At 48.3% G+C, this 26,483-nt stretch overlaps 1 protein-coding gene across 2 annotated transcripts in view; it reads right to left on the reverse strand.

The window, feature by feature from the left end:
- Positions 1-1,441: 1,441 nt before the first annotated feature.
- Positions 1,442-26,483, reverse strand: part of PAFAH2 (platelet activating factor acetylhydrolase 2) — a 30,641-nt gene continuing 5,599 nt past the window's right edge. The window contains exons 2-11 of one of the 2 annotated variants that reach the window (XM_059376723.1): positions 25,135-25,275; positions 24,050-24,176; positions 23,359-23,455; positions 18,734-18,802; positions 18,214-18,355; positions 17,112-17,225; positions 13,464-13,555; positions 11,479-11,649; positions 9,521-9,675; positions 1,442-2,624 (exon numbers count right to left, since the gene is read on the reverse strand). In XM_059376723.1, the coding sequence (XP_059232706.1) occupies positions 2,530-2,624; positions 9,521-9,675; positions 11,479-11,649; positions 13,464-13,555; positions 17,112-17,225; positions 18,214-18,355; positions 18,734-18,802; positions 23,359-23,455; positions 24,050-24,176; positions 25,135-25,224 (1,152 nt within the window). In that variant the 5' untranslated portion in view covers positions 25,225-25,275 and the 3' untranslated portion in view covers positions 1,442-2,529. Of the gene's footprint in view, positions 2,625-9,520; positions 9,676-11,478; positions 11,650-13,463; positions 13,556-17,111; positions 17,226-18,213; positions 18,356-18,733; positions 18,803-23,358; positions 23,456-24,022; positions 24,177-25,134; positions 25,276-26,483 lie in introns of both variants that reach the window. The other variant, XM_059376722.1, reaches the window with a different exon arrangement.

Below are 26,483 nucleotides of genomic sequence, written 5' to 3' on the forward strand. Positions count from 1 at the left end.
TTGCTCTGGCTAATGAAATGTGAATGGAAACAGGGAGTGGCCCTTCTGGGCAGAAGGTTCAAGCGCTAGCAGGCGCTCCATCACGACAGCTGGCAGCAAAGGCTTTCAGCCAGCCTGGGTCCCCAAATGCAGATAAAGATGCCACCAGGCAGAGCTTCCCCAACCGACAGAGATCAAGGACATGGGCAAGAAATACACCTGTTACCTTTGGGGACTGCTTGTTAACAGCTACATAATCTAGTTTATCTTAATAGAAACATCCTAAAATGTCAGAGGTCGGCTCACATTAGGCAAATGTGTGCATTATCTTTTTGGTAGATTGCCACTCAAAATAGTCAGTATTGTGTTTTGTAGCTTAAAGGATAATTTTCAGTTATATGAAGATTCCCCTACTCCAGTGTTGCCGGATAAATGAGTCATTACCAGATCACGAACCGAATGGGGGAGGTGGGTCCAGTTTCTGAGTACCTTCTGAACGATACCTACATAGACATGGGACATATTTGCTGGGTCTCCTGGGCTAATGCGGCCAGCACTGGCCCCCAGCACCTGCAGGACCAGCCCCAGGCACAAGAAGTGGCATCTGCTGGTTCTGTGAGTGCAGACGGGCTCTGGTCCCCGTACGGGGTTGGCAGGCTCTCTAAAATACTTGTATGCACTCTCCTAGAAGTCGTCCATAATGTGTTGTTGAGTAAAACAGCAAGTCCCAAACTTCAAAATATACAGTCTTTTAAATCATATATGGAATATTTATAAAACTGATCTTCCAGTGGGCCAAAAAGCAAGTTTCAACAAATGTTGAAGGATGAAGACCATAGGGTTATTTTCTTTGACCACAAACAATCAAGCCAGAAAACAAAAGCTGTAAGATAGTTTAAAAAATCTCACATATTTGGAAAGTATGAAACATACTTTTTAAATAACCCATGGGTCACACATCCTTACACTTAATCTGCTGATCCCCGTTTTAGAAAGTCAGGAACTAAGAATGGAAAGAGAACACAATTTGCTCGAATTTACACAGTGGCGGTAGAGCCGGGACTCAAAACCAGGATACAAAATTCTAGAGCCCAGGGCTTTAATAAAGGATATTCTCTTTATACTCTGTCTTGCCAGAATTCCCAAGATCCTCCCAAGTCTCAGTGGACCTGGTATTTCGTGTCTTAGAAAGAACAGCTATTGAGATGGGAGACATGGTCCCTACTTGCTTTGGTGGCACTGACCTTGGGTCTACTATGTAGACCCTTTTTGCTCCTGCCTCCTCTGGGGTCCCCTACCTGGGCTGAGGTATGACGTCTAGAGGAGTGGAGAGGACAGTTTCAGGATGATGTTCCCGGACAACTTTGAGTTAGATCTCCAGGAAGATTTCCTTTCCTTTTAAAGTTTTTTTTTCCCACATGGGCATAAGTGGTAAGCGAACAAAGAAAGACAGAAGGAAAAGTTACTTCCAGATGGCTCGCCATCTTGCTCTAATGTAGATTAAATAAAGAAAATATTCCAATGTATCATTAGGCAAACATGAGTATTAATATCATTCATATTATAAATGGAACAGAATGGAAATTCAGTCTATATCTTGACATACATTTGAGGCTAGGGCCTCAGAGCCGGAAAACAGACAATTATAGTGCCCTGATTCTGGGCATGTTGGAGGCTCCTGATACCTGAGGTAAGAGAAAGACCAAAGTGTTCCTAGATATCTCTGGGGGGGGGGGGGGGAGGGCTAAATTATAACCAACCAAAACGTCTCCCTCCTGTGGCAAGGGCCTGTTCAAACAGCCACTTAATGGTGTTAACCTACCTTCTCCATCTCCACCAACTTGTGTGGGTTCCTGTCAAGGTACATTTCTGGCAAACCTCCATGACACCCAGAGCTTCTGTGATACCACTCTGGACCTCAGCTTCTCTCCCTATGCCGTGAGGACACTACTCCCACCCTCCTCCGTGGGCTCACAAGTCTGAGTCCTGACCATGTTTCATGGAACAAGAAAATAAATGGAGAATCTTGATGGTGGTCCACGTCCTAGAAAGTTACCTAAAGTGCTCAGAACTTACCAAATGGCCCTGGGGAGGGAAAGGCTGAGAGGTAGGAAGAGGTAGTGCTAAGCTGGGCTAGAGGTCCTGAAGGTGGGAATTTCACTCCATCCTTTGGTCTCATTTCTTCCATGGCAGAAGATACAATGGCCCAAGGGGAGGGAGTAGGCCTCTGGGTTAATACTGTTCAGCTTAAAGCTTGAAGCACCCCCCGTCCCCCCACCCCAGCTCTACCCCACTGCTTAGTCCCCACACCATCAGTGTTCAGTTTCCAGAAAGTCAATTTGCCAATCAGTAAGTGATCCAAGTCCCAGCGTGAGTTTAAGATCAGCAAGTCCAAGATCAAAGTATCCAGTTATCCAATCAGCAGCACAATTACATCCCCTTAATCTGTGAGGGTCACATCAGCCACTTCCTGATAGGAGGCTACGTGTCCCTGGGCAGGCCCCAAATGGGAACTCAGCTCAGTGACCTTTCACAAACGGCCGGTTGTGCCTACAGGCTGGACAGATGGTGTGGGGCCCCTGGGGTGAGCGATGGTCCAATGCCTTCAATGAGGCTGTTCCACTGGTCATAGTCCTCTTGTAGGTCTGTGTGGGAAAAAAAACAGGAAGGTTAGGGAAATCTTTGTAAGGTTAGTTCAAGGAGTAGCTACCGTGGATTTCGGGGGTCATCCTGGAGAGGAGCACCAGGGATACGGAAAGGACTGGTTATGGTGGGTGTGACGGTGAGAGCAGTATGGTAACTAGTGTCCACTGAATGTTTTATCAGTGTGCTTCATAAATGACTTGCTTGACCCGGAACAACCCAGTAAGGGTAATAATAGAAGCCAGCATTTACTGAAGGGTAATGCATCCTAGAAACTAGGCCAGACACGCACCGATTCATGTAATTTTCACAATCTCCCTATGCAGAAAGTCCTGTATTAGCTATTTTATAGCGGAGGAAACTGAGGCTCAGAGAAGCTACCCGATTCACCTGAGGTCATTCCAATGGAGAAGTGGTAGAGACAGAATTCAAACCTGGGTCAAAGGCATGAGAAAATGGAAAGCCCAGGGAAGCCGTTGAGCGGGAAGGAAGGGATCTTTGCACGTCAGCTGGGGGACTTCCATGAAAAGCGAGAGAGAATTAGACGGCAACATCATGAGGCAGCCCAATACCGGATAGGATTCCAGAGAGGGCCCTGGGATCACAGGCAGATGGGTCTACCATAGTAAGAACAGTCAAAAAGGGACGAAGGCCTCAGGCGGAGGGAGCAGGGCACAGCTGAACAGGCAAATGGTGCTTTTGTTCCAAACAAACAAAAGCTGGGACAGAAGGCAGGGACCACTCTTCTTCATCTCTGGATCCCCAGTGCCCTGCCACGAACCTGGCAGGGAAGAGTTCCTCAACAAGGAAGTGTCACATAGTCATCAATTCAGAAACTATCAAGCACACCCATGATGGGCCAATCTGTTCTTGGTGCTAAAAATACCACACAAAAACAGAAACCCTTATCCTCATAGAGCTCATAATCTAATAGGCAGAGATAACAACAAACACAATAAATTATATTGCGTGGGAAAAGGTGGTAAGTACTATGGGGAAAAAACAGAGCAGATAAGAGACGCAGTGGTGGTGCCTGGGAGAGGGGGGTGAGGCGAGGAAGGGAAGGTACAGGGGCGTAACAAGGGGGATCAGGGGTGCCTGGGTGACTCAGTTAGAAGAATATATGACTCTTGATCTCAGGGTCATGAGTTCTAGCCCCACACTGGGTATAGAGATTACTTAAATAAAGTAACTTAAGGGGCACCTGGGTGGCTCAGGGGGTTAAAGCCTCCGCCTTCAGCTCAGGTCATGGTCCCAGGGTTCTGGAATCGAGCCCCACATTGGGCTCCCTGCTCAGCGATCCGGCTCCCTGCTCAGCGGGGAGCCTGCTTCCTCCTCTCTCTCTCTGCCTGCCTCTCTGTCTACTTATAATCTCTGTCTGTCAAACAAATAAATAAAATCTTTAAAATAAAATAAAATAACTTAAAAAAATAAGAAATAAAAGGGTGGTCAGGGTGTGCCTCACTGGAGAGATCTGCACAAAGACCTAAAGGAGATGGGAAGAAGCCACGGGACCGAACGGAACAGTGTCCCAGACAGCGGGAACAGCAGCGCAAAGACTCCGAAGTGGGTGTGTGCCTGGAGTGCCGGAGGCTTGCGCAGCAACACTGAAGGCGGCCTGGGGAGGAGCAGCAGGAAGCAGGGTCAGGAGGGACCGAGGGCCACATCATATGGAGCCAGCAGGACACTGGACATTGGCTTTGACTCTCAGAGAAATGGGGAGCCACGGAGGATTCGGAAGAGGGGTGTGAGAGACTGGACTTAATTTCTATCAGGTTCACTCTGGCCACTCGATTAAGAAAAGACCGTGTGGGGAGGCAAGGGCAGGGAGAGACAACTTGGACAGGGTGACAGTCACGGGGGTGAGGGCATGTGACGAGGTTCCACATGTAGTCGAAAGGTAGAGCCAAGAGGATTTCTGAGGGATCGGAAAGGGGAGCAGAGACAAGAATGAAGACATCAGCTTGAGTAACTCGGAATTGGGTTTGGTCGGGGATGTCTACTGGGTGGAGAAGCCCTGAGTGGTGGGTTATACGGATCTGATGCTCGAGAGATCGAACTGGAGACATAAAGTGGGGTGTTGTCAGCCTGAGACCTACCCACGAGCGTGGAGAGATAACGTGAGGGGATACAGAGACAAGGTCCCTGAGCCCCAGAAGCAGTAACGCAGACGGAGAAGGAGCAGACGTCCAGACAGGAGAACACCCACAGTGGAGTATTCTGGAAGTGAACACGGGGTTTCACGGAGGAGGGCGTCACCAGCTCTCTCAGAAGCTGAGCACAGGGACGCCTGGGTGGCTCAGTTGGTTAAGCGGCTGCCTTCGGCTCAGGTCATGATCCCAGCGTCCTGGGATCAAGTCCCACATTGGGCTCCTTGCTCAGCAGGAAGCCTGATTCTCCCTCTGCCTCTGCCTGCCACTCTGTCTGCCTGTGCTCGCTCTCTCTGACCAAAAGAAAAAAAAAGAAAAAAGAAAAAAAGAAGCTGAGCACGGCAGCAGATGAGGAAGGAGAACTCGCCACCCGGCTGAGGGCTGTGACGGTCACTGGCCATGTTGACAAAAGCAATTGTCACAGGGAACTGGGATGCAAATGCCTCACTAGAGTGGGCTTAAGAGAGAACACGGAGAGAAGAGCCAGAGAACGGAAAGACGGACATTCTTTCAAGGAGTTTTATTAGGAGGAACAGGGAAATGGGGCACTAACTGGAGGGGAAGGTGGGGTCAAGTAGGTATCTTTTAACAGAAATTTTAGGGTGAGGGGTACCTGGGCAGCTCAGTTGGTTAAACATCTGCCTTCAGCTCAGGTCATGAGCCCAAGCTCCTGGGATCGAGTCCTGCATCAGGCTCCCTGCTCAGCGGGGAGTCTGCTTCTCCCTCTCCTGCCTCTCCCCCTACTTGTGCGGCCTCTCTCTCTCTCTCTCCCAAATAAATAAATAATATCTTTAAAAATAAGAGAGAGAGAGAAATCTCAGGGTGAAATGAACCAGATCAAGAGGGGCAGATTGACATCTGCAGATAAAAGGAAAAACCTGTTGTCACAATCACCTTGAACCCACGGGGGAGAGAAGGGAGCGTGTTGTGTGTGGGTGGTGGGGCTGGCCTTAGAGAACAGACTGGGAGCTAGTGGCCAGGCATGGAGCAGAGCATCACACAAAGGCGTGTGGATGAGGTGCTGGGATTTCAAGGAAGTTCCGGCTACTTCCATTCTCTCCGTGACCTGGGAGGCCAAGTTCATCAGCTCAGAGACAGGGGAGGGGAGGGTGTCAGAGGTCTGCAGAGAAAGGAGAAGGGAGAGTAGAAGAGCGGAGACAGAAGCTGCCTACAGCTCATAGGACAGAAGCCCCAATCTTCTTAATAAAAGAGAAAGAATATCCCTGGGTCAGTAGCAGATGTGCTCCCAGAGGCATTTTTAGGAGCAGGGAGAGGTACAGCTCGCTGCAACCCACTTTGGTTTCCTGTGTGACATGCACCATGTGGCCACCAAAATGCTTTCCTCTTCTTTGCAAAGCTAATTGCTCCAAACGGAGAGGCTTTGCCTTTTCAGACTCTGTCCCGTCTCTTCTCGCCTAGTGACACCGGAGCCTCGGAGTGGGACGCTCAGCCTCTCAGACAGGCCCACCGCCCGTCCTCCATGATGCAGCTGGACAGCCCACACACGTCTATTCGTGACATTGCCTTGCCAAAGGACTAAAATCCACACTCATTCCAGCAAATACGTGGCTTTTACACTTGGCTTCTGACCACTTCTCTGCCTTTACGTTCTGCCAATTCACTCTCCCGGGCACCAGGCACACTAAACCCAGTTTCTCCAAACCGATCACACAAGCCTCTGTGCCTTCTGTTGACAAGCCATGGGCCCCTTCCCTGGTGAACCAGACTCCTCTGTTAAGGTTAAAGACGCGGATCACTTTGTCTGGGGAGCCTCCTCTCCTGCCTGTCCTTTCCTTTCCATCAGTTTGGTGCCTGCTCTCTGTGTCTCCTCAAGACTGAGGCTACACCCTGGTCATTGAAGTCGCTGACAGGACAGGGCATCCGCTAAGTATGTGGGCTTTGGAATCAGGCAATTTAGGTGCCTTCTGGCCTTGCCACTTCATAACCAGATAACTACGGACAAATTACTTAAATTTCCAAAGCTTCATTTCTTCATCTATAAAATGGCGTTAATAAAACGAGTACCTACCAGAGAGGGCCGTCTTCGGGATTACATGTGATGGTGAATCTGAGTACTTAGTGAAGGCCTGGCGTAAAGCAAGTTCTGGATAATCTCCCTACGGTCTAAGACTCTCCTTCCCAGCTCTTCTGTTGGTCTCCAGTAATGAGCGTCTTAGCTCAACATCTTAGTTCCTAAAGGCAGCCAGACTACGCCACTGTGGTCTCCGCTGCCGTCTTTCACTCTTTAGCTAATGACACGATGCTAAGAGTGACCAGGGAGAGTGAGCCAAGGACCATGTAGTCAGTCCTCACCGCAGTCTAGGGTCACGGATCCACTCCCTCTCCCATGAGGTGATAGAGCGCTGCTTTAAAGTATTAACCCTAAGGTCTCTAAACCCAGGGGGCATCATGGTTCACAGGAGCAAGATGAAATGAACATGTATGTACATATGTAAATTCCGGTTAAGAGAGTCAATACATTCATAACAGAACAAATATATTTTTAAAGCAAACTGAATCCGTGGGCACCTGGGTGGCTCAGCTGGTTAAGCATCTGCCTTCAGCTCAGGTCCCGAATCCCAGGATCCCACACCGGGCTCCCTGCTCAGCAGGGAATCTGCTTCTCCCTCTGCTCTTCACCTTGCTTGTGCTCTCTCTCACTCACTCTATCTCTCTCAAGTCAATAAATAAAATATTTTTTAAAAAAAGAAAGCAAAGTGAATTCACACCAAATTTTTTAGGCACTCAGGCCACACAACTAGATGTCTAGTGTCCAGAGCACAGAGGTGACCATCCTACTCTATGTACCACATCCAGCATGTCAGGTTGAAGTCAGGGCACCACACATCAAAAGGCATCCTGACAAACAGTGCATCCAGAGGGGATAATAAATGGCGACATGGGGAACCATGGGGAAGCATTGGGGAACAGGTGGGAGGTACCACGGACATCGAGCTTACCGAACAGAAAACGCAGAGAAGACATCACTGGGGACTTTGAATACCTAAATAGCTGCCATGTGCAAAGGGTCTGCAGCTTCGCTGGGTGGCCCTCGAGGGGATGACCAGGCCAAGCAAAGAGGAGGATCAGATCTCGGTCTTAGGCTAGAGTGAGGTGACCCTGGACACTCGGGGTGGCCTGGCTCCCTTCTGAAGGAAACTGTACTGTGTACAACACCACTGAGGGCTCAGTCTAGGGCACACAGTGGTGGCCATCTCCATTCTTTCTTCCTTTCTTTTTTTTTTTTTTTAAAGATTTTATTTATTTGAGAGAGTGTGAAAGCAAGAGAGATCAGAGGGAGAGGGAGAAGGAGACTCACCACTAAGCAGACAGCCCAATGCGCGGCTCCATCCCAAGAATCTGAGATCACGACCTCAGCCAAAGGCAGATACTTAACCGACTGAGCCACCCAGCCCCTCCCCTCCTCTATGCTGGCTAGATTAGAAAAAGACATCAGTCAAGAGAGCTCCAGGCCTCCAGGGGCACTGGCCTACATCGTGCTGCTAAGTAAAGGTGAGCCAGGAGAATCAAGCTGTCTCCCTTGGGAATCTGGTCGAAGAAACCCAAGAAAATATGGCAGTGAGGACCGAGAGCCACAGAGGAAAAGGATGCCACGAAGTTGGGAGATCAAGCCGTGGTTTGAGCCAACCGAAGCTGTGAGGAACATAGTTACCTATGAATAAGGAGATGCTATCAGCAAGAGAAAAACCAGAGTAGAAAAGAAGAAAACAGACCAGAGGTAAGAGAAACAGATGTCATTAGAAGAAGAGACAGAGAGACTGAGCCCGTGAGAGAGACCAGAGAGAGAGCGGTCAGTCCTGCTAAGCCACCTCGGTTCCCCTAACTCTTCACTTCCCACGTGGCCAGATGTACTTTCATAAACAAACTCACCTTTTTTTCTCCAGGTAAATGATGGACTCTCCATTCCTCATAACCAAAAGGAGCCTAACTAGAATATCAGTCTGAAAATGGAGAGGCAGAGGGGGCCGACCCTCGTAGTGGCGCACTCTCCATGCTGCCTGACTCTGTGGTGGCACAAAGGGAGAGGAGACGCGCCCTGGGTGGAAGGCTGCACCAAAGACCTCTACAGGCCTTGCCACTTAACTGGTCAGTGACGGATGACACTGGTCATAAGCCTTCCATGCTTTGTTTTGTTTAAAATATGTCTACAGGGCGCTTGGGTGGCTCAGTGGGTTAAGCCACTGCCTTCGGCTCAGGTCATGATCTCAGGGTCCTGGGATCGAGTCCCGCATCGGGCTCTCTGCTCAGCAGGGAGCCTGCTTCCTCCTCTCTCTCTCTGCCTGCCTCTCTGCCTACTTGTGATCTCTCTCTGTCAAATAAATAAACAAAATCTTAAAAAAAAAAAGTATGTCTACAAACTTAGCCCATGTAGCGTCTTAACCTCCTCTGCGGTACAGATGAGGGGAGTGAGAATGAGTTAGGACACAGGTAATGGAAGAGAGAGAGAGAGAGAGAGAGAAAGGTGAAAGTGCCATTTACAGTGAGGAAACCGAGGCTCAGAAGTAAAATGACTAGGCCAAGGTCATTTGGGGAGTAAGAGACAAGAGTTAGGGTCTGCAAATTTACAGCTAAGCATTCTGTCTGCAACTCTACGCAGCTCTCTCCTTCACTCAGATTTTTCCTTTTGCCATACATCTGCCTGACCTGGGACATGTCAGGATAGGCCACTGGGTAAGGAAATCTAAGGGACCCCCAGGGCTGCCCACAAACCCCCATTCTCTCCTTACCTAGGTGCTTCTGCAGGAAGGCCAACATGGCCCTCACCATAACCTCCTGACCTTCATACGGGTCCAAGCTCCCACGAGTTCGCGCGGAGAAGAATTTACCGATCCAGTTACCAGCCACAAAAGCAAAGTCGGTTTGACTCCGATGAACAGACCCACTAGAGGCAAAGAGAAATGAGTAACTGGTACAGGTCTGGAGGTGAGAGCACACGAATATTTGCTAAGCACCTACCACGGGCAAGAGGCTTTATGTGCACCACCTCTGAGTTTTCACCACAGTCTCGGAAGGGAAGCATTTTCCTTGGGATAGAATCAGAGGAAATGATCTGCCCAAGGTCACACAGCCAGGAAGGAAGAGAGCTAGGACTTGAATGCAGGTGTGTCTGGCTTCAAAGCTGCCTCAACCCCCAGACCACGTCTGACAGAGCCGGGAAAGGCTGAGTTAAGTAGAGTGCAGTAGGGCAGGTGCAGGGCGAGGCGGCGAGGAGGCAAGGCCTGCCGTACTGTCATTCCACTGTCATTATAAACCACTGTGGCTTTTCCCTGGTGATGTTTGAATGGTCACAAAACATATCAGCTCCTTCTTCATCAAAACAGTGCCACAAAGTAAACAGGAGAAGGAATCACCTGCCTTTATTGGAGTAATCAGAAAAGTAAGGGCAAACACCTATAAAAGAAGGCTTTTGGATTAGAATTTAAGTTCCTAGCTATCAAATACATTTAATTCAAAAGTGAAATGCCCACTAGGTTCACTTTGGGCTATGACTCACAGCTAAGTATTTACTAGTCAATCAATGAGGGAAAAAAATCTAAACGCTAAACTTTAGTTGACATCATGCAGAAAACCTGACTTGTTTTTAAAAATGTGTTGTTTAAGGCAGATGAAAAAGTGGAAAGAATAATATAATGGACACTTGGGTTCCCAACACTCGGTTTAAGAATACAGGGCCGACAGTCCGATCGCCCTTGGGTTCTCCTTGCCAACTGCTCTCGCCTCCTTTCCCTCCGGAGGTCACTATTATCCTTTCCCTCCAGAGGTCACTATTATCCTCCATCTGACTGGCTGGGGAAACTGTCAAGCAGTCCTCTGCAGCCATGAGATCCGAAGGACGGGGAGCGCTGGCCCTAAGGAAGACAGCCTAGCCAAGAGAAGCATGGGAAGAAGCATTGACTACAGGACTCCCAGCATTCCAGGGCTTTGGATTTAGGATTTCAACTACCCGAGTGATTCCAGAAGCCTGGGACATGTAGTTCGTTGTCATTTTGCTGAACTAGGACCTGGGACCCTTGTGGCATATGTGGTCAGGCTCTGTTAGGCTCGAGTGCAGGGCAGAAGCAAGTTGGGAGACTTGTCCATGGGCCCTCAGCCCTGCACCTGAATTCTGTGCCACTTCTGATCTATGCTACAAAATCTAATGGTCACTCAAAATGTTCTTTCTGTGATAAGTGGCTCCCGTGAGAAAACCACCTGACGGTGCTAGTAATGGAAGTGAATGTGGTTTCTCTTGGGGAGAATATAGATGGTTTATGGGCGATATCTGAATTGAAGTATTCAAGGTCTCCAAAAGTCTATCTCGTGAATGTCAAGGGTCTGTTGTAGTTACACTCTTCAAAAGACTCAATAAAATTCCCAAATGAGGTTAGAGATCTCTGGAGTCCATCGACCCATACCTTCCCTCTCCAACTCACAATCCCACAATACTCTTCTTCCAGAAGCCAAGAGGTAAATCCCATCATCGGGTCATATAAAGTAGGAAAGGAACTGCTGTAGGTAGAGCTAGATGAAGGAGGACAGACCGGAAGTCCTAAAGGAATTAACACTTTGCATTTCAGGAAGTATTTAAGTATTGTATTAATGGGTAGAACTTACAGATAATTTACAAGAAATTAAGAGAGCCATCACCAAGTAGCAAATGGAGAGGACACTGGGGATCCTGATCAAGACCCTGGGGCTTACTCACAGGACAGTTATGATCCTGGACTGTTCGTGCTGGGCACATATCTTCTTCATCAAGTTGACACTCTCCACTGTCTGGAATTTCTCAGCATTGATAAAGAACACAGGGCCTCGGGCTTTGGGGTAAAAGTCATGTTCCAGAGGAAACATCCAAGCGTCCAGAGCCACAGCACACCTGTGACAGGACCAGACATTTGGAACTGCTGTGCAGAAACCCAGGCAAGGATAGTCAGGCCAGTTGGGGAGGGACAGGGTTCTTCCCTTCAGTGGGAGGAAGACTCAGAAAGCCAGGAAGGGGGTACCAGGGCCCAGACCCTTCAGTTAGGATCTTGGATAGACATCCCTTTTACCTGTCACCAAAGATGCTTCTAGGTTTTGTTTGTTTGTTTGTTTATATTTATTTTAGAATAGCCTCCATGCCCAATGCAGGACTTGAATTCACAACCTGAGGTCAAGATTTGGATGCTCTACTCAATGAGCCAGCTAGACACCCCAGATCCTTCTAGATTTTAAAGTCCCTGACAGCAAGGATCAGACCTTTTCCTGGGTCTACTCTCAGGCAGCTGACCTGGGTTACTCAAAGGCCATTCATTCAACACTGAGTACCTACTATGTGCTTAGCCCCATGCTGTGGATACAGAGACACATAACACAGTTCTTGTTCTTAAGGATCAAGGGGAGACAGAACAGACAAGGGAACAAAATAGAGCTTAGTGCCCTGACTGCACGTGGAGCTATGTGAGCCCACAGTGTGCACAGCACAGGAGGTCAGGAAAAGCCTCTGTGGTGCCAGAGCTCAAAGACATGGCCAGTGTGTCCAGTAATCTGTCCCCTGGGGCAAAACTAAGGCCCTAAGATTAGCTCCTCTCCTCTACCCAGAGTTCCTCCAGTCTTCTCCATCTCAATAAAGGACAATCATCTCCCCTACTCAAATTCTAAAACATATCCTGACTCAATTCGCATCTCTCCATCCTGCCTCCTCCATCTGAATGCCAATCCATCACCTCTGACTTCGACTCTAAAACAGCCTTCCTCTAACCGGCCTCTTGGTTTTCAGTCTTGTCCTCAACCATCTACTCTTCATACAGTAGAGTAGCCATACAGTAGCCAGAGGGAGCTTTTTTTTTTTTTTTTAAATTTTTAATTCTTTTTTTTTTTTTTAAAGTAGGCTCCATACCTAGTGTGGAACCCAACACAGGGCTTGAACTCAGGACCCTGACATCAGGACTTGGGCTGAGATCAAGTTAGACACTTAATCCACTGATTTTTCCTGGAACTATCAGCACTGTATTCTTAACACTTTAACATGTAAGTAAGATTTTTTTCAGGGCGCCTGGCTGGCTCAGTTAAAAGAATATGCAACTCTTGATCTCGGGGTTGTGAGTTTGAGCCCCACGTTGGGTGTAGTGATTAGTTAAATGAATAAATAAAAACTTAAAATATTTTTCTCTGCTTAAAACCCTTAATGGTTTCCCATCGTACTTAGAATAAAATTGAACTCTCTTCACTCTGGCCAAAAGGCCGTGTGATCTAGCCTGTTTATCTCTCTGATCATTATCTTGAACCACTTCCCCCTCACTCACTGTGCCATTCCCACACTGACATGGCAAGCTTCCTTCTACCTCAGGGTGTTTGCATTACCTGTTCCCTCTGCCTAGAATGATCCTTCCCTAGACCTTCACACGGTTGGCTTCTGAAGTCTTGGCTTACGTCACTTCCTGAAAGAAGCCTCCAGTTACTCTGGCGTATCAGCCTTGTTTATTTTCTTCACTGTACCTGAGTGCTGGGGATTTGGCTGTTAGCTTGTTTACTCATCCGTCTCCTCCCACAATAACATAATTCCATGAAATCAGAGACCTTATTTTCTTGTTCGCCACTGAATCCCCAGCTCCCAAACCAGTGCCTAGCACATAACACTCGTGTGACAAATACTTGCTGAATGACGGAACAGTGCGCAGAGCTCAACAGCAGCGTCGCTAGGACACTCACCGAAACTGGGTCTCCTTGGCCAAAGCCAAGACAGCTGTGGCCCCGCCAAATGAATGTCCCATCACAGCCACGCGGCTCATGTTGATGCTGCCCTGAGGAAAGCAGAGAACTGAACCAAATTAGAAATGTGGGGCTGCTTTTCCAGGAATTCTTCAGAGACAGGAGGCAGAGAGTGAGACAATGAGGCAGAAGCACTGTACAGTGGATGAGGTCCTGCCTGTAGGGCAGGAACCTCGTGCTCAACGGAGAGCGGCCAGTCAGCCAACCCCCAGACCAGACAACTTCCTGCAGTCAGGAATTCTGAAAACTACGTTCTTCATCTTCTTTTTTTTTTTTTTTAAGATTTTATTTATTTATTTGACAGAGATCACAAGTAGGCAGAGAAGCAGGCAGAGAGAGAGAGGGGGAAGCAGGCTCCTTGCTGAGCAGAGAGCCTGATGTGGGGCTCGATCCCAGGACCCTGGGATCATGACCTGAGCCGAAGGCAGAGGCTTTAACCCACTGAGCCACCCAGGCGCCCCTCATCTTCATTTTTGTAAGCATACCACCTGTGATGCCTGGACCAGGGAGACAGCTAAATATACGTGAAGAAATGACTGGGCCTAAATGATGGATTCCACACAGATCCATCCGTGCGAGCACGTTAGGAATGAGAACCGTCTCCAACCCCTAGATCCCTGCCTTACAGCCAGTCCAAAGGGTGACACAGGAGCCAAGTCGGGGGACAGAACGGAAAGCTCCTGCTTCCTCCATGTCCCTCTGAAGGCAAGGGCTGCTTGTGTAGAAACAAAGCCAGCTTCTACTTCCTTTGGATATCTGTCCTGACTTTGATTGGGCAGAATGAGTCGGCTTGCTCTTCCTGCTCTGCAAATATCTATTTCAAGTTGTCCCCAGAAGCCTCTAGGGCACGGTTATGTAAGAAGCCACTGCAGCTGTCTGCCAAGGGTTTTGGGAAATCTCTCTAGCCATTGTGGCCCAGGCTCTGCCCTGAACCTGTGCTCTCCTCTGCTCTCCCCAGTTTCCATCCTGAGGCCCTGTACCTAAATTCTCTCCCTTTGCTTAGTACTTTCAGACCAACAACTTGGTTGATGGCCGCTTCTGCTTTTTTTCACAGGTTAATATATTTATATATGCGGAAAATGAGGAGCATATAAAGAAGTCACCCACATATCACATTCCCTTTCCACATAGTGGCCCAACACATATCCCCAAACGGGTCAGTTTCTTCAGTGTCTTTGGAGAGCTTACTTACGCACACACAGGTAAATGCGAATCTCTACATCCCCACTCTTTACACAAAACTTACCTTTGTGCATAATAATATTAGTTACAGAAAGACCTTCCTTATCCTTTCTTATAGCTACATCTGGTTTCCCCATGGCGTAGATGGCTGGCTGATCACCAAATCTGTCTTTCTTCTTTCCCAACATACAGCTGGACTCTGTTTCCCAGCAGCTGGATGTGGCCTTGGGACTGAGTTCCAGCCAACAGGAGCATGAAAGCGGTATCTCCACTTCCAGGCCTGGCCCATAAAAAAGTGTTTTATATAAATCTCCATGCCCTTCCCCGCTCCTGGCTTAATGCACACAGTGGCCTTGGGTTTCACAAGTGGAAGAGGCTAGAGCTATAAGCTAAAAGGAGCCTGGATCCCTGAGTCACCCCTTGCAAGAGGAGCACCTATTTGCAACTTGGCGTGGAAGAGAAGTAAATTTGTATTGCATTAAGCTACTGAGGTCTGGGACTTAGTAGTTACAGCAATTAGCATTATCAAAACTAATATCCATTGTCCCATAATCTATTCAACGACTTCCCTTACTGGAGAACACTTAGGATATGACCAGTCTTTTGCCATTACCAACAGCAGTGGAACGAATAACCTTGTACATATTATCAAGCTGCACGTGTAGATATCTACAGAATCCATTCCTAGAACTGGACATCGCTAGGTCAAAGAATATGCCCGCTTGTACTGCTGATAGCTATTGCCAAACTGCTCTGCGTGGGGCAATCTGTACTCTCACGGGCAACCCAGCACAGTATCTGCTTCCCCAGAGCTTTGCCAACAAGAGTGAGTAATCAATTTTTAGAACTTACTCTGCTAGGTGAAAGTGTTCTTAGCTGTTTTTACGCCGTATTTCCCCCAATGATAATCCAACTCAACTCCAGCCTGCCCAAGGCCTGTCGCAGGCTCAGAGGCACACAACCCTGTACTTCAGTGCCCGGAACCCTGTCTGTCTGCTAGGGGCCGGCAGCACACAGCGCTCTGCTGGAGAAGTGCTTCAGATGTCGGCTCCCAGCTGCCCTCCAGGCAGATACCGTGCCCTGGCTGGCCTTGACTCGACCAGAGCCTTTAAAAGGCATTTGCTAGTAAGTCTGTGGGGCACACAGCACAGGCTTTGGGATCAAAAGGCCCCAGTTTGAAGTCTGACTCTACCACTTACTTGATTGTGTAACCTTGGGTAGATTCTTAGCCTCTTTGATCCTTGGTTTCTTTTTATGTAAAGAGCTAATAATGCTTGCTGCATAAGTTTCTGTAAGGGGCTCTTATCATTTTAAGTACTCATACAACAGTAGTTGTTAATTTATATATACGTATGTATGTATGTACATATACAAACACACACACACACCCCATTCTCATTTGTGCAATGGCATACTACATGGCTATCAAAAAATCATGCCATAAAAAAATATTAACTGGCATAAGAAGACATTCAGACTAGTATGCTTGCTAACTGAAAAAAAGGGCCACAAAACAGCATGTATTAAATAATAACATTATTGTTTTTAAAAACATAAACATATGTGTTACGTGTTTTAAAGGAACTGGAAAGACAAACGTCAACATGCAAAAAGAAAAGCTTTTTTTCTTTATGCTTTTGTGTGATTTCTTGGTTCTCTAAATAGAGCCTGAGCTACTTTTGAACTCAGGTGGGAAAGATGGGGGGGTGCGGGGTGCTGGGAAAGTATCTGCATAGGAACCAGATTCCAGAGCTGGGACAGTTTCTATCCTCCTGGAAGGATTTTTGGGATTCCCTCAAAGGAAAGAATTAGAAAAGAACACAGGTTGTTCGTTGCTCAACAGCCCTTCCTTTGGGGAACGAGACATCTTTCCCTTAACCACGTGGCCCTGTAGGGATGCCAGTCCTGGCGCTCAGGTTCCCCTGACCCAGAAGTGGGTGTATAACGTAGGCAGGCCAATCAGAACACCCTGTCCCTCTCGTACAGTGACTGGTCTGGAAGGGACATGTAACCCAAGCAGGGCCACAGCCTTCTCAGAACAGTGGAAGCCACGAGAATCTCTTTTCCTTTTAAATTTGAAGCTGCATTGAAATATAGGCTTGGGCTGCCAGCAACCAGGGTTCCTGCCTAATGGGGAGAGTCCGGTGAGAATGAAGCCCACACATGGAGTGGAAGGGAGCCAGGAGAAGAAGAGAGAGTGCCAGAGCCTTGATGACAATGTCTGAGACCCTGGATCTCCCTACGCTGGCCTAAAGCCAGTCTGCGTTTGGTCTTCTTCACTTATCAGAGCCAACAAATTCTCTTCTAGTTTAAGCCAATGAGTTAGGTTTTTGTTATGTGGAACAGAACAGACCCCAAGGTCCTGATGAACACATGTGCTCCAGGTGACACTAATTGCTGCCATACCTTCAAGGTCTTCAGATCCAGCCCGTCGGGCAAGATATTGAGGACGATCTGCCCAGCAGTGACCTCTTGCAGGATCCTCAACACCCGGGTACACTCGCTCACCCTCTGATGCACCTACAACACAGAGTCGTGGTGGGGGCGGGAACAGAACACGGCACACCGTTCGGCAAGAACCTCACTCTCTGACAGAGCCAAGGGAGGGTGTGGGGAGAGCATGCCCACCTAGTGCTCAGCAAGCACCGTGGGCTCCATGGCCTGAGAAAGGCTCGGCAACCTCCCAGCAGCTCCATACAAGTGCCACCTAACGGTCCACTGGAGTCAGCACGGCCCTTCACACTGCCCCCCCCTCCCCATGGGGCATCAGGAGGACCTAATAAGACAACATATAGGAAAGCACCCTGAACACAAAAGAAATAAGAGTGTTTTTTTTGAATCAACCCAGTACTGGATTTGACTTCCCTATTTATAGCATACATCTATTGTTTTCATCTGCCTAGCGCTCACCTACCCCCAATTCACCCACTACCCCTCACATTTGAGGACTGTGACCCCCTCAAATCTGTCGACCTATTTCTGATGAAAATTTCCCATTTGGGTACTTCTCCTGGGCCCAGAAGCCTCCCTCCAGGATTTTTCATTCTGCAGCTTGAGGCAGGTGTGACAACTGGGGGACGACCCTCCAAAGAGCCCTATTCTCTCCGGTGGTGAGGCCAAGTATAAGCAAACTCAGTCTGTCCAGAGCTGTGGTTTTAACCTTGTGGTTCTAAGGCAGTCTGCAGATAAAACCAACCAGCAGAGGAGACAGAGAAGGAAAAAACATCTTGATGGTATCGGGCTCCAGTGGTCCTGCCCCTTACATGCAGCCTGTATAAGCCGGTCAATTCTCTGCTTTGCCTACCAAGATTAAATTAAGTTTCTGTCACCTACAATTGTGAAGAGTCTTGATTACTACCCCCTTTCTCTGCCATGGTAAGCTCAGACCCACTCTGAGTGAGATCTCAGGACAGAAGATCAAAGTCTTCTTAGTTCAGTCTTCTTAGGGACTGTTAGTGTCAGGAGGACAGGCTTATGAACTCCCCCTCCCCAACAGGCACAAGCCTACCTGGCAATTCCGGACATAGAACTCTTTCTCCCCTTCCTCAATCTGACGGTAAGGGATCCATTCTTCCTCCAGCGGCTCGGGAGCTTGCTGGTTCTCCCCCGGGGCCTGCTTGCAGAAACAGGTGGTCGCGGCGGACCCATCCCTGAAATACACGTGCCGCTGGAGAAACTAGAGGACACCCTTGAGCTTATTTTTTCCCTTTGCCAAATCCTCCATTTCCGCCAAGACACTCTAGGTCATCTTTTGGCTAGCAGGGAGAAAGATCTGGGGCCATACACAGGAGAGTAGAAAAAAAACATTGATTTTAAAGACTGACTTGGACTTGGGCCCCAACTCAGCTGTGTCCCTTCCAGCAATTGAACCTTTGAACTTTGGTTTCCTTGTCTTGAAATTGAGTAGAATACCCTCCTTGCATGGTCATTGTGAAGATTAGAAATAATATACGGGTAAGGGACTAGCCTCTGTCCCAGCCCACTGGCGGCTGCCAATCCAAGAGTTCATTATGGCCTTCACCCCTCACCTGTGCTCCGGGACAGCAACCACAAAGCCGTGGGAGGCCAGCTCCATGCAGAAGGCTGAATACAGCGTCCTAGAGTTGCGAGAGACAAGAGGAGCGCTCAGAAGAACGGCCCCCTGCAGCCCCCATTCCAACCATGCTCTGCTGGTGACCATCTCAAAAGACTGAAGAGAGGAAGTTTCACCTGCAGCAACCCTCCCTCTTCAAGGTGCTCTCTCTGGTTAGCAGAGCACTCGTCTCCCCAAGGCTCCATGAAGCATGTGTAAATCCATCCATGGTGTCTTCAACCCCACACAAACCCTGATTCCTCTCCACCCACCCCCAATATAGTCTGGCTACTCCAACAATTGCATTTTTATTGTCTACGTATTCTTGTAGGTCTCCCAAATTAGCAGGTCAGATCCCTGGAGACAGGCACTCTGGCCCTTTCTGTAATATGCAAATATGCACCTGTAATTTAGCATGTCAATTTGTCCAGCCTCCAACTTCCTAGAAAAAAAGGAATACGGCAGACACTGTCAACTGCCTAAACACTTATTTTTCTGTCCTCCTTAGTAGCAGAACCTGATTATCAGCTGAAGATACAGATATCAGTATGACATTTGTGGCCTTCCTTGCAGCCAGGTTTATCTATGTGATTAAGTTCCAGCCCAGCAACAGAAATATAATGCTGCCCTCATAAGTAATTGAAATTCTCTAGTAGATATATTTTTTAAAGTTAAAAAAAAAAGGTGGAATTAATCTGAATAATATATTTTATTTAATTTAACAGAGCCAAAACATTATCATTTTAACATATAATCAAAATGTCTGAGTTAGGGGAGCCTGGCTGGCGCAGTCGGTAGAGCACCTGATTCTTGATCTTGGGGTCATGAGTTCGAGACCAACATTGGGAATAGAGATTACTTTAAAAAAGAAATTTGGGGGGCGCCTGGGTGGCTCAGTGGGTTAAGCCACTGCTTTCGACTTAGGTCATGATCTCAGGGTCCTGGGATCGAGCCCCGCATCGGGCTCTCTGCTCAGCGGGGAGCCTGCTTCCTCCTATCTCTCTCTCCGCCTGCCTCTCTGCCTACTTGTGATCTCCCTCTGCCAAATAAATGAAAATAAAATCTTTAAAAAAAAGAAATGTGGAATTAATGAAATATTTTATTTAGCTCTTTTTTCCCATATGAAGTCTTTGAAATCCAGTATCTTATAATTCAGCACATCTTAGTTTACACCAGCGATATTTGCTATGTTCAACAGCCACACGTCGCTAAAAGCTACTAAAATGAACAGAGCAGCTCTAGTCATTGGGACATAACCGACTATGCTCGATAGAACTTTCAGGGGGAAAAAAAAAGGTCTCAGGAGAGTTCTCCCTTCCTATTGCCTGGAATGTAGATGAATGGCAGGAGCTACAGCAGCCCCCTGACGTCATTAGACAGCCTTAGAGATGGAAGCCACATGGGGCAGAGCATGATAAAAGAAGTTCCAGTAACTCTGTGAAAGTACCATATCATCTCTGTCTACCACTAGCGTTCTTTGAGCTGAGCAAGAAACACATTTCCTATTGCTTCGGCCACTACTGTTGGCGGTTTTTCTATTATTACAATTTGCCTGGATCTTAACTGATTCAGAAAAGTCAGGAAGGAGAGACATTACATTTCCTTTCACCTTCTCTCACTTTTCCGAGGGAGGCAGAACCAGAGAGATCTCTGATCCCTTCTCAGTTCAGACTGTGTAACCTTCAGCAAGTCCGCCTTTCAGAGCCCGTTTGGTCATCTGTAAGATACACACCCCCACTGCCTACCTCACGGGGCTGTGTGGAAACCAAAGGAACAATAGCACATTGCAAGCAGGGAACGTTTAAATGCATATACTGCTCCCTGGGGTGGGAACACATAGGTCTGGAAGGATTTCAGATCCTGAATTAACCACATACGCAACAGGAGGAAACCAGGCCCCTTTCCCTCCCTGCCCTTTGGCTTGGAGTTTCATTCTGGCGAATGAAGAGTATTTATAAATGGGTCACCCAGGTCGACTGAGGTGTGAAGTCTCAATACCGATTCTTAAAAGACCACTCTCCAAAGTCATGTGCTCACCCGCTCTCTGTATAAAATACCTGTGAACTTAGGAGAGAATGTTTCAGACTTCTTTTTCCTGCTAGACTACAGTCCTTCTGATGGAAGGGACTCTATCTTACTCACTAATGAGTAAAAAACCCCAGCACAGGCCCAGCATATGGCAGGTACTAAATTTGCTGAATAAGAAAGCGACACTGAAAACCATCCACTTGCCTTACGGCCTCATCTCTGCATTCACTCTCCTGCCACGGGCTACAGTTATGAGAGACCATGTTTGGGCTCCCCGAGGAAATGCAATTCCTTGACTTATCTCCAGAGGACTTCTTAAGCCATGTACTTGCTAAATGAATGAAAACCTAGCAAAACATAGCCCTTGCATTCACTTAATAAATATTCTTTGAGAGACTACTACTTTCCAGGTATTGTCCTAGGTATCAAAAGAGAGAGAAGGCAGATATGGTTCTTGCCTTCATGGAGCTTACAATCCAGTAGGAAAGACAGACCTTAAAGAATACATGTGTAATTCCTTCACTGCAATTGTGTTAAATATTGGAAAGTACAGGTTATCTAATGAAAGCATATTACGGAAAAACGTGAACTAATGTTTAAGGGATGGGTGTCCCTAAGAAAGCCACATCCAAACTAAGACCTTGAGGGAGATCTGGAATTAGCCAGGCAAAGGTGAAGGGGTGGGGAGCACAGGAGGAAGCAAGGAGCAGAACAGCAAATATTCCAGGCAAAGGGAAGAACCACAAAGCACAGAACAGATAAAAACTCTGAAGCAGAAAATAATGTAGTACCTTTATGTAAGTGAAAGAAGGTCAGCGTGTCTAGAGAGTTGGAGTGGGGCAAGTAGTAAGAAACAAGGCTGGAGACTGTCGGGGACATGCATCCAGGTAAGACAATGACAGGAGCTGAAGTAAGTTCAAAGGCTACTGTAAAGACGAAGTAGGGAAGCGACATTCATTCATTTATTCAAATACTATTTACTGAGCACCTACTCTCTGCCAGGCACTGTTCTAGGTGCTGAAATTAAAGGTCATATTTGCTTTTAAAACAGATCTCCCCCAGAGCACCTGGGTGGCTCAGCTGGTTGGACTCAAGTCATGATTTCAGGGTGCTAGGATCAAGCCCCACCTCGGGCTCCACATTCAGCAGGGAGCCTGCTTGAGATTCTCTCGTTCCCTCTCTCTCTGCCCCTCCCCTGCTCATGCTCAGTCTCCCTCTCTCTCAAATAAATGGATACATCTTTAAAAAACAAAACAAGGGGTGCCTGGGTGGCTTAGTCATTAAAGTGCTTGCCTTCAGCTCAGGTTGTGATCCCATGGTCCTGGGATAGAGCCCTGCATCAGGCTCCCTGCTCAGCGGGGAGCCTGCTTCTCCCTCTCCCTGTTCCCCTGCTTGTGTTCCCTCTCTTGCCGTCTCTCTCTCTCTGTCAAATAAATAAAAATAAAAAACAAAACAAACAGATCTCCCTGGCTACAGTATGGAAAATGGTTTGGGGAGTGGGAAGGCAAAAACAGACACCTTTATGACGTGTGACACTCTAGGACATAAACTAGACTTATATGTTAATAATGAACATAGAGACAGAATAGTCACAAAATTAAACAGCAACATATGAATTACGGTTATTAAGCTACTTAACACAGGGGCACCTGGGTGGCTCAGTGGGTTAAGCCTCTGCCTTTGGAATGGATCATGGTCTCAGGGTCCTGGGATCGAGCCCTGCATCGGGCTCTCTGCTCAGCAGGGAGCCTGCCTCCCCCCTCTCTCTCTGCCTGCCTCTCTGCCTACTTGTGATCCCTGTCAAATAAATAAATAATCTTTAAAAAAAAAAAAAAAAGCTACCCAACACAGCAAGGTGGGGAAATCAGGCTCCACAGGAAGACTTCTGAATGGATACTGCCTTACAAACATCAGGCAGAGTTTCCCGAATTTGGTAAGAGACCTTACAGTTCCCCAGCCCGTGTCCTCCACACAGAGAGCAAGCACTGTGTGTGCACGCTTGCTAGGTGCCGGCCTAACTGAACCCTCACACACCACGCAGAGGATATCAGGGCCCCGAGAGTTCTACGGCTGTCCTGCGCTGCCATGGGGCACAGCCTCCCAGGTTGGGCCCTGCACTGCAGGCGTGCAGGGAGTGGGCCCGTGTCACCGCCACGTTGGTGCCATGGCAGAGCTGTCCCTCCACAGGCACTGAGGGAACAAGTCTGGCTGTAACACTCCAGCTCCTTCTAAGACTTCTGTGCTGTGTATATAGGAAGAGAGCTAGAAGTGTTTATTTATAAATGTTTCTTTATTTTTAAATATAATATAAACATGTAATCAATTATGTCTGCTTATTCATTTATCCATGCAGGACCACGAGAAGTAAAGGATGGGAAGCCTGCAGAAAGACCCCACCAGGCGACAGAGGCTTAGGGACAGCCTTCATGGGACGGTGGACCCAGTGCTGGCAGATGGAAATGTCTGTCTCTCGGCCCCCTGAGAATAAGTCAAGACTCAGCAGCTGCCATGAGTTAAGGGCTATGACAAGGTCTGAGGGACAGAAGCTCTTACCTGAAGGCTCCCATGCCATGGGAGAAGATGATCAGAGGATATCCGGAGTCCTTTGTCTTAAAGGGGCCATTCCAGCTAACAGGCAGGCGACAAGATCCTAGCAGAGACAGGGCCTATGTTACCTCCGGCTGCCCTGAAGCCGGAATCCCAGAGGCAGTCTGGGTAAAGGCATGGGTGGGGACATGTGCCCTCCTCACTGGAGAAGCACAGAAGCACCTTTACCCCTGAGCAGTCCAGGGCAATCAATCACCTCTGCTTTCCCCCTTTCTTCCTTAGAAAGTACAAATATGATAGAATATGGGAAGATAAATGCAAAGAAGTACCAAACAACTATGGGGTAAACCCCTGAGATGCCAAGGCAGTTAACTAGAGTTCCTCATGGTGGGGCCTTTGGGGGAAGTAGATGATTCAACATGACTTTACCCAGAGAGAGGAGAGCTAAGGAGAAACTTTCAATGATGAAGTGTGGATTTGAACCCAGGACAACATAGCTCTGTAACCAATGTATGTAATCCTCTCCTAACTCTCCACACCGCATCGGCTCATGCATGCCCCACTACAAGAGGGCTGGACGATGCCAGCTTTAACAGTACTTTGCCTGCCGAGGGATCTCCTAGGAACAGAACTAAAAAGCTGGGAATGTGGGGGTGGGGGCAGCACTTACCCACACCCAAGCTGAACAGCAACCCACCCCAGCGCTTGTTAAAGCGCAGGTAATCGGCCAGGCCCGTGCAGTACTCATAGCGGGGAATCCAAAGTGGCTGCTCTGGAGTCTCTTCTGCCTCTTGGCAGGGGTAGAAGAGTCGAAAGAAGCTTCCCTGTAGGAAAGAAGACAGCAACTGCTCAGAGCAAGAATCCAAGCCTGGTGAGATTTCTCTACAGGCACACTCAGGGGGTATGTGGGGTACCAGCAAAGCAGGCCAGCAAAATGGGGCACTTAAGCGTCCATTCATATACCTGAATTTTTCATCCAGAAAATCCGGAAAGTTTTATTTTTAGCATACACGTAAGGCTTATGTTATTTCAAATAGCCGACTATATTTTCAATGACATCTGGGGGGCACTGAAATATTTTCAGTGCTTGGATCAGAGAGATTTAAATCTGACCCTGAGCCCAGGCCTGGAGGAGCCCTGGGAATGAGATTAGCCCTCATGCTGGGGGGGGGCAGCATCTGGGGGTTACCCAGACCCGTTCTCGAGGCTGGCCCTTAGGAAGCAGCAACACAACTGTTTCACATGGGAGTGGGTGACAGGTCAACAGGAAGTATGTGCCTCTCACAAGGGAAAGGGGGAGTCCAAGGGCCAGCAGAGAAGCACTTGGGAACTGGTGGATGGAAAGTCCAGAACCAAAGCAGGAGGGAAAAAGGATAAAGGCAGTAGAGGAGGAGGAGGAGCAGGTCTTCCTACCCAGTTTGGAGAGTAAAAGGCCAACAGCACACGGTCCACTGCTCCCCCCTCACACCCTCAGGTTGGGACGAGACTGGAAACCTTTCCAGATCCGGCATCTGCTCTCAAGACTGGGCAGGGGATCTGAGAGCTGCCTTTGGAGCTGGAGCCCCTGCCTTCCTCCTAGCTGGCAAAAGAATCCATCTCTGGCTACTGAGAGCTTTCTAACAGGAAAGAAGAAGAAAAAGGTCAGGAAAGACGGACCTGGGGGCTCTATCAGCAAATCCAGCTCTAACTCTGTTTCCCCTGCTGAGAACCACCTCTGTTAGGTTGGCTATTGACAGGGCACAGAAGGGGGGGGGATGTGCGGGGATGAGCTGAAGCACTTACCTGGCGACCCTGTCCCTCCATCACATCCCCGCAGCCCACGAGGTGGGGTCCTGTGACAGGCGGGAAGCCCACGGACTGGTTCACCCCCATTTTATCACCAGTTGAAACAAACAACGACCTGGGCAGAGCCGGACTTGATGGCTGAGGGCAGAACACAGAACAGCCTCTTGCTGGTTTCCTTTTAGCTTCCTGTTGCTTCTATGTGTTATCGGTCACCCGTGTCCCACGCTCCTTATCACCCCATCTCCCTGCCAGGGACTTACTCCGTCTTCCACGTCATCTACTTTGCTACACTGACTTCGCCAAGGTTTAAGGGCTGCTTTGTTGTTGCTGGGAGCAGGGTGAAGGGACAGCTGGGGGAAAAGAGCCCCCATGCTCCCCAAAACCCACCCACGCAAGGGGACGCCTGGGTGGCTCAGTCACAGGAGGGTCCGACTCTTGGTTTCAGCTCAGGTCATAGTCCCAGGGTCATGAGATTAAGCCTTTGGTCAGGCTCCACACTCAGCAGGGAGTCTGCTTAAATTCTCTCCCTCGGGGGGCCTGGGTGGCCAAGTGGGTTTAAAGCCTCTGTCTTCAGCTCAGGTCATGATCCCTGGGTCCCGGGATTGAGCCCCACATCAGGCTCTCTGCTCAGCAAGGAACCTGCTCTTCCCCTTCCCTCTCTGCCTCCCTCTCTGCCTACTTGTGATCTCTGGCAAATAAATAAATAAATAAATAAATAAGATTCTCTCCCTCTTCCTGTCCCTCCCCTCACTCGCACTCTAGCTCTCAAATAAATACAAATTCTTAAAAACAAAAAACAACAAAACCCACTGCCAAGTATTTACTCAGCACCTACCATGTGCCCAGCATGGCAGTAACTTCTTCAGAGACTGTAACCCAGACCGTGACCTCATGAGGCCAGGATAAGATGCATTAGTCGCTCTGTGTCAGCACTGAGCTAAGCTCCTTCCATATAGTACGTTATTTCATTCTCTCCACAACTCTCCGAAGAAGGGCCTATGAAGACCCTGTTTACAGATGAGGAAACCGGCTGAATAACTTTCCCAAGTGATCCTGCTTCCCGGCCGCAAAACCAGGTCTGTCTAATCCAGGTCTACTTGGATCTACTGATCCTGCTCATGGGGGAGACTCAGTTACCTGTCTACACAAACACAGACCTAAACTACTATAAAAGTAGCACTTGGAGAGTACCCGGGTGGCTCAGCGGGTTAAGCCTCTGCCTTCAGCTCAGGTCATGATCTCAGGGTCCTGGGATCGAGCCCCGCATCGGGCTTTCTGCTCAGCGGGGAGCCTGCTTCCTTCCCTCTCTCTGCCTGCTTGTGATGTCTCTATCAAAAAAATATTTT

Source organism: Mustela nigripes, chromosome 14 (assembly GCF_022355385.1).
Source record: "Mustela nigripes isolate SB6536 chromosome 14, MUSNIG.SB6536, whole genome shotgun sequence".
NCBI classification, from domain to species: domain Eukaryota; kingdom Metazoa; phylum Chordata; class Mammalia; order Carnivora; family Mustelidae; genus Mustela; species Mustela nigripes.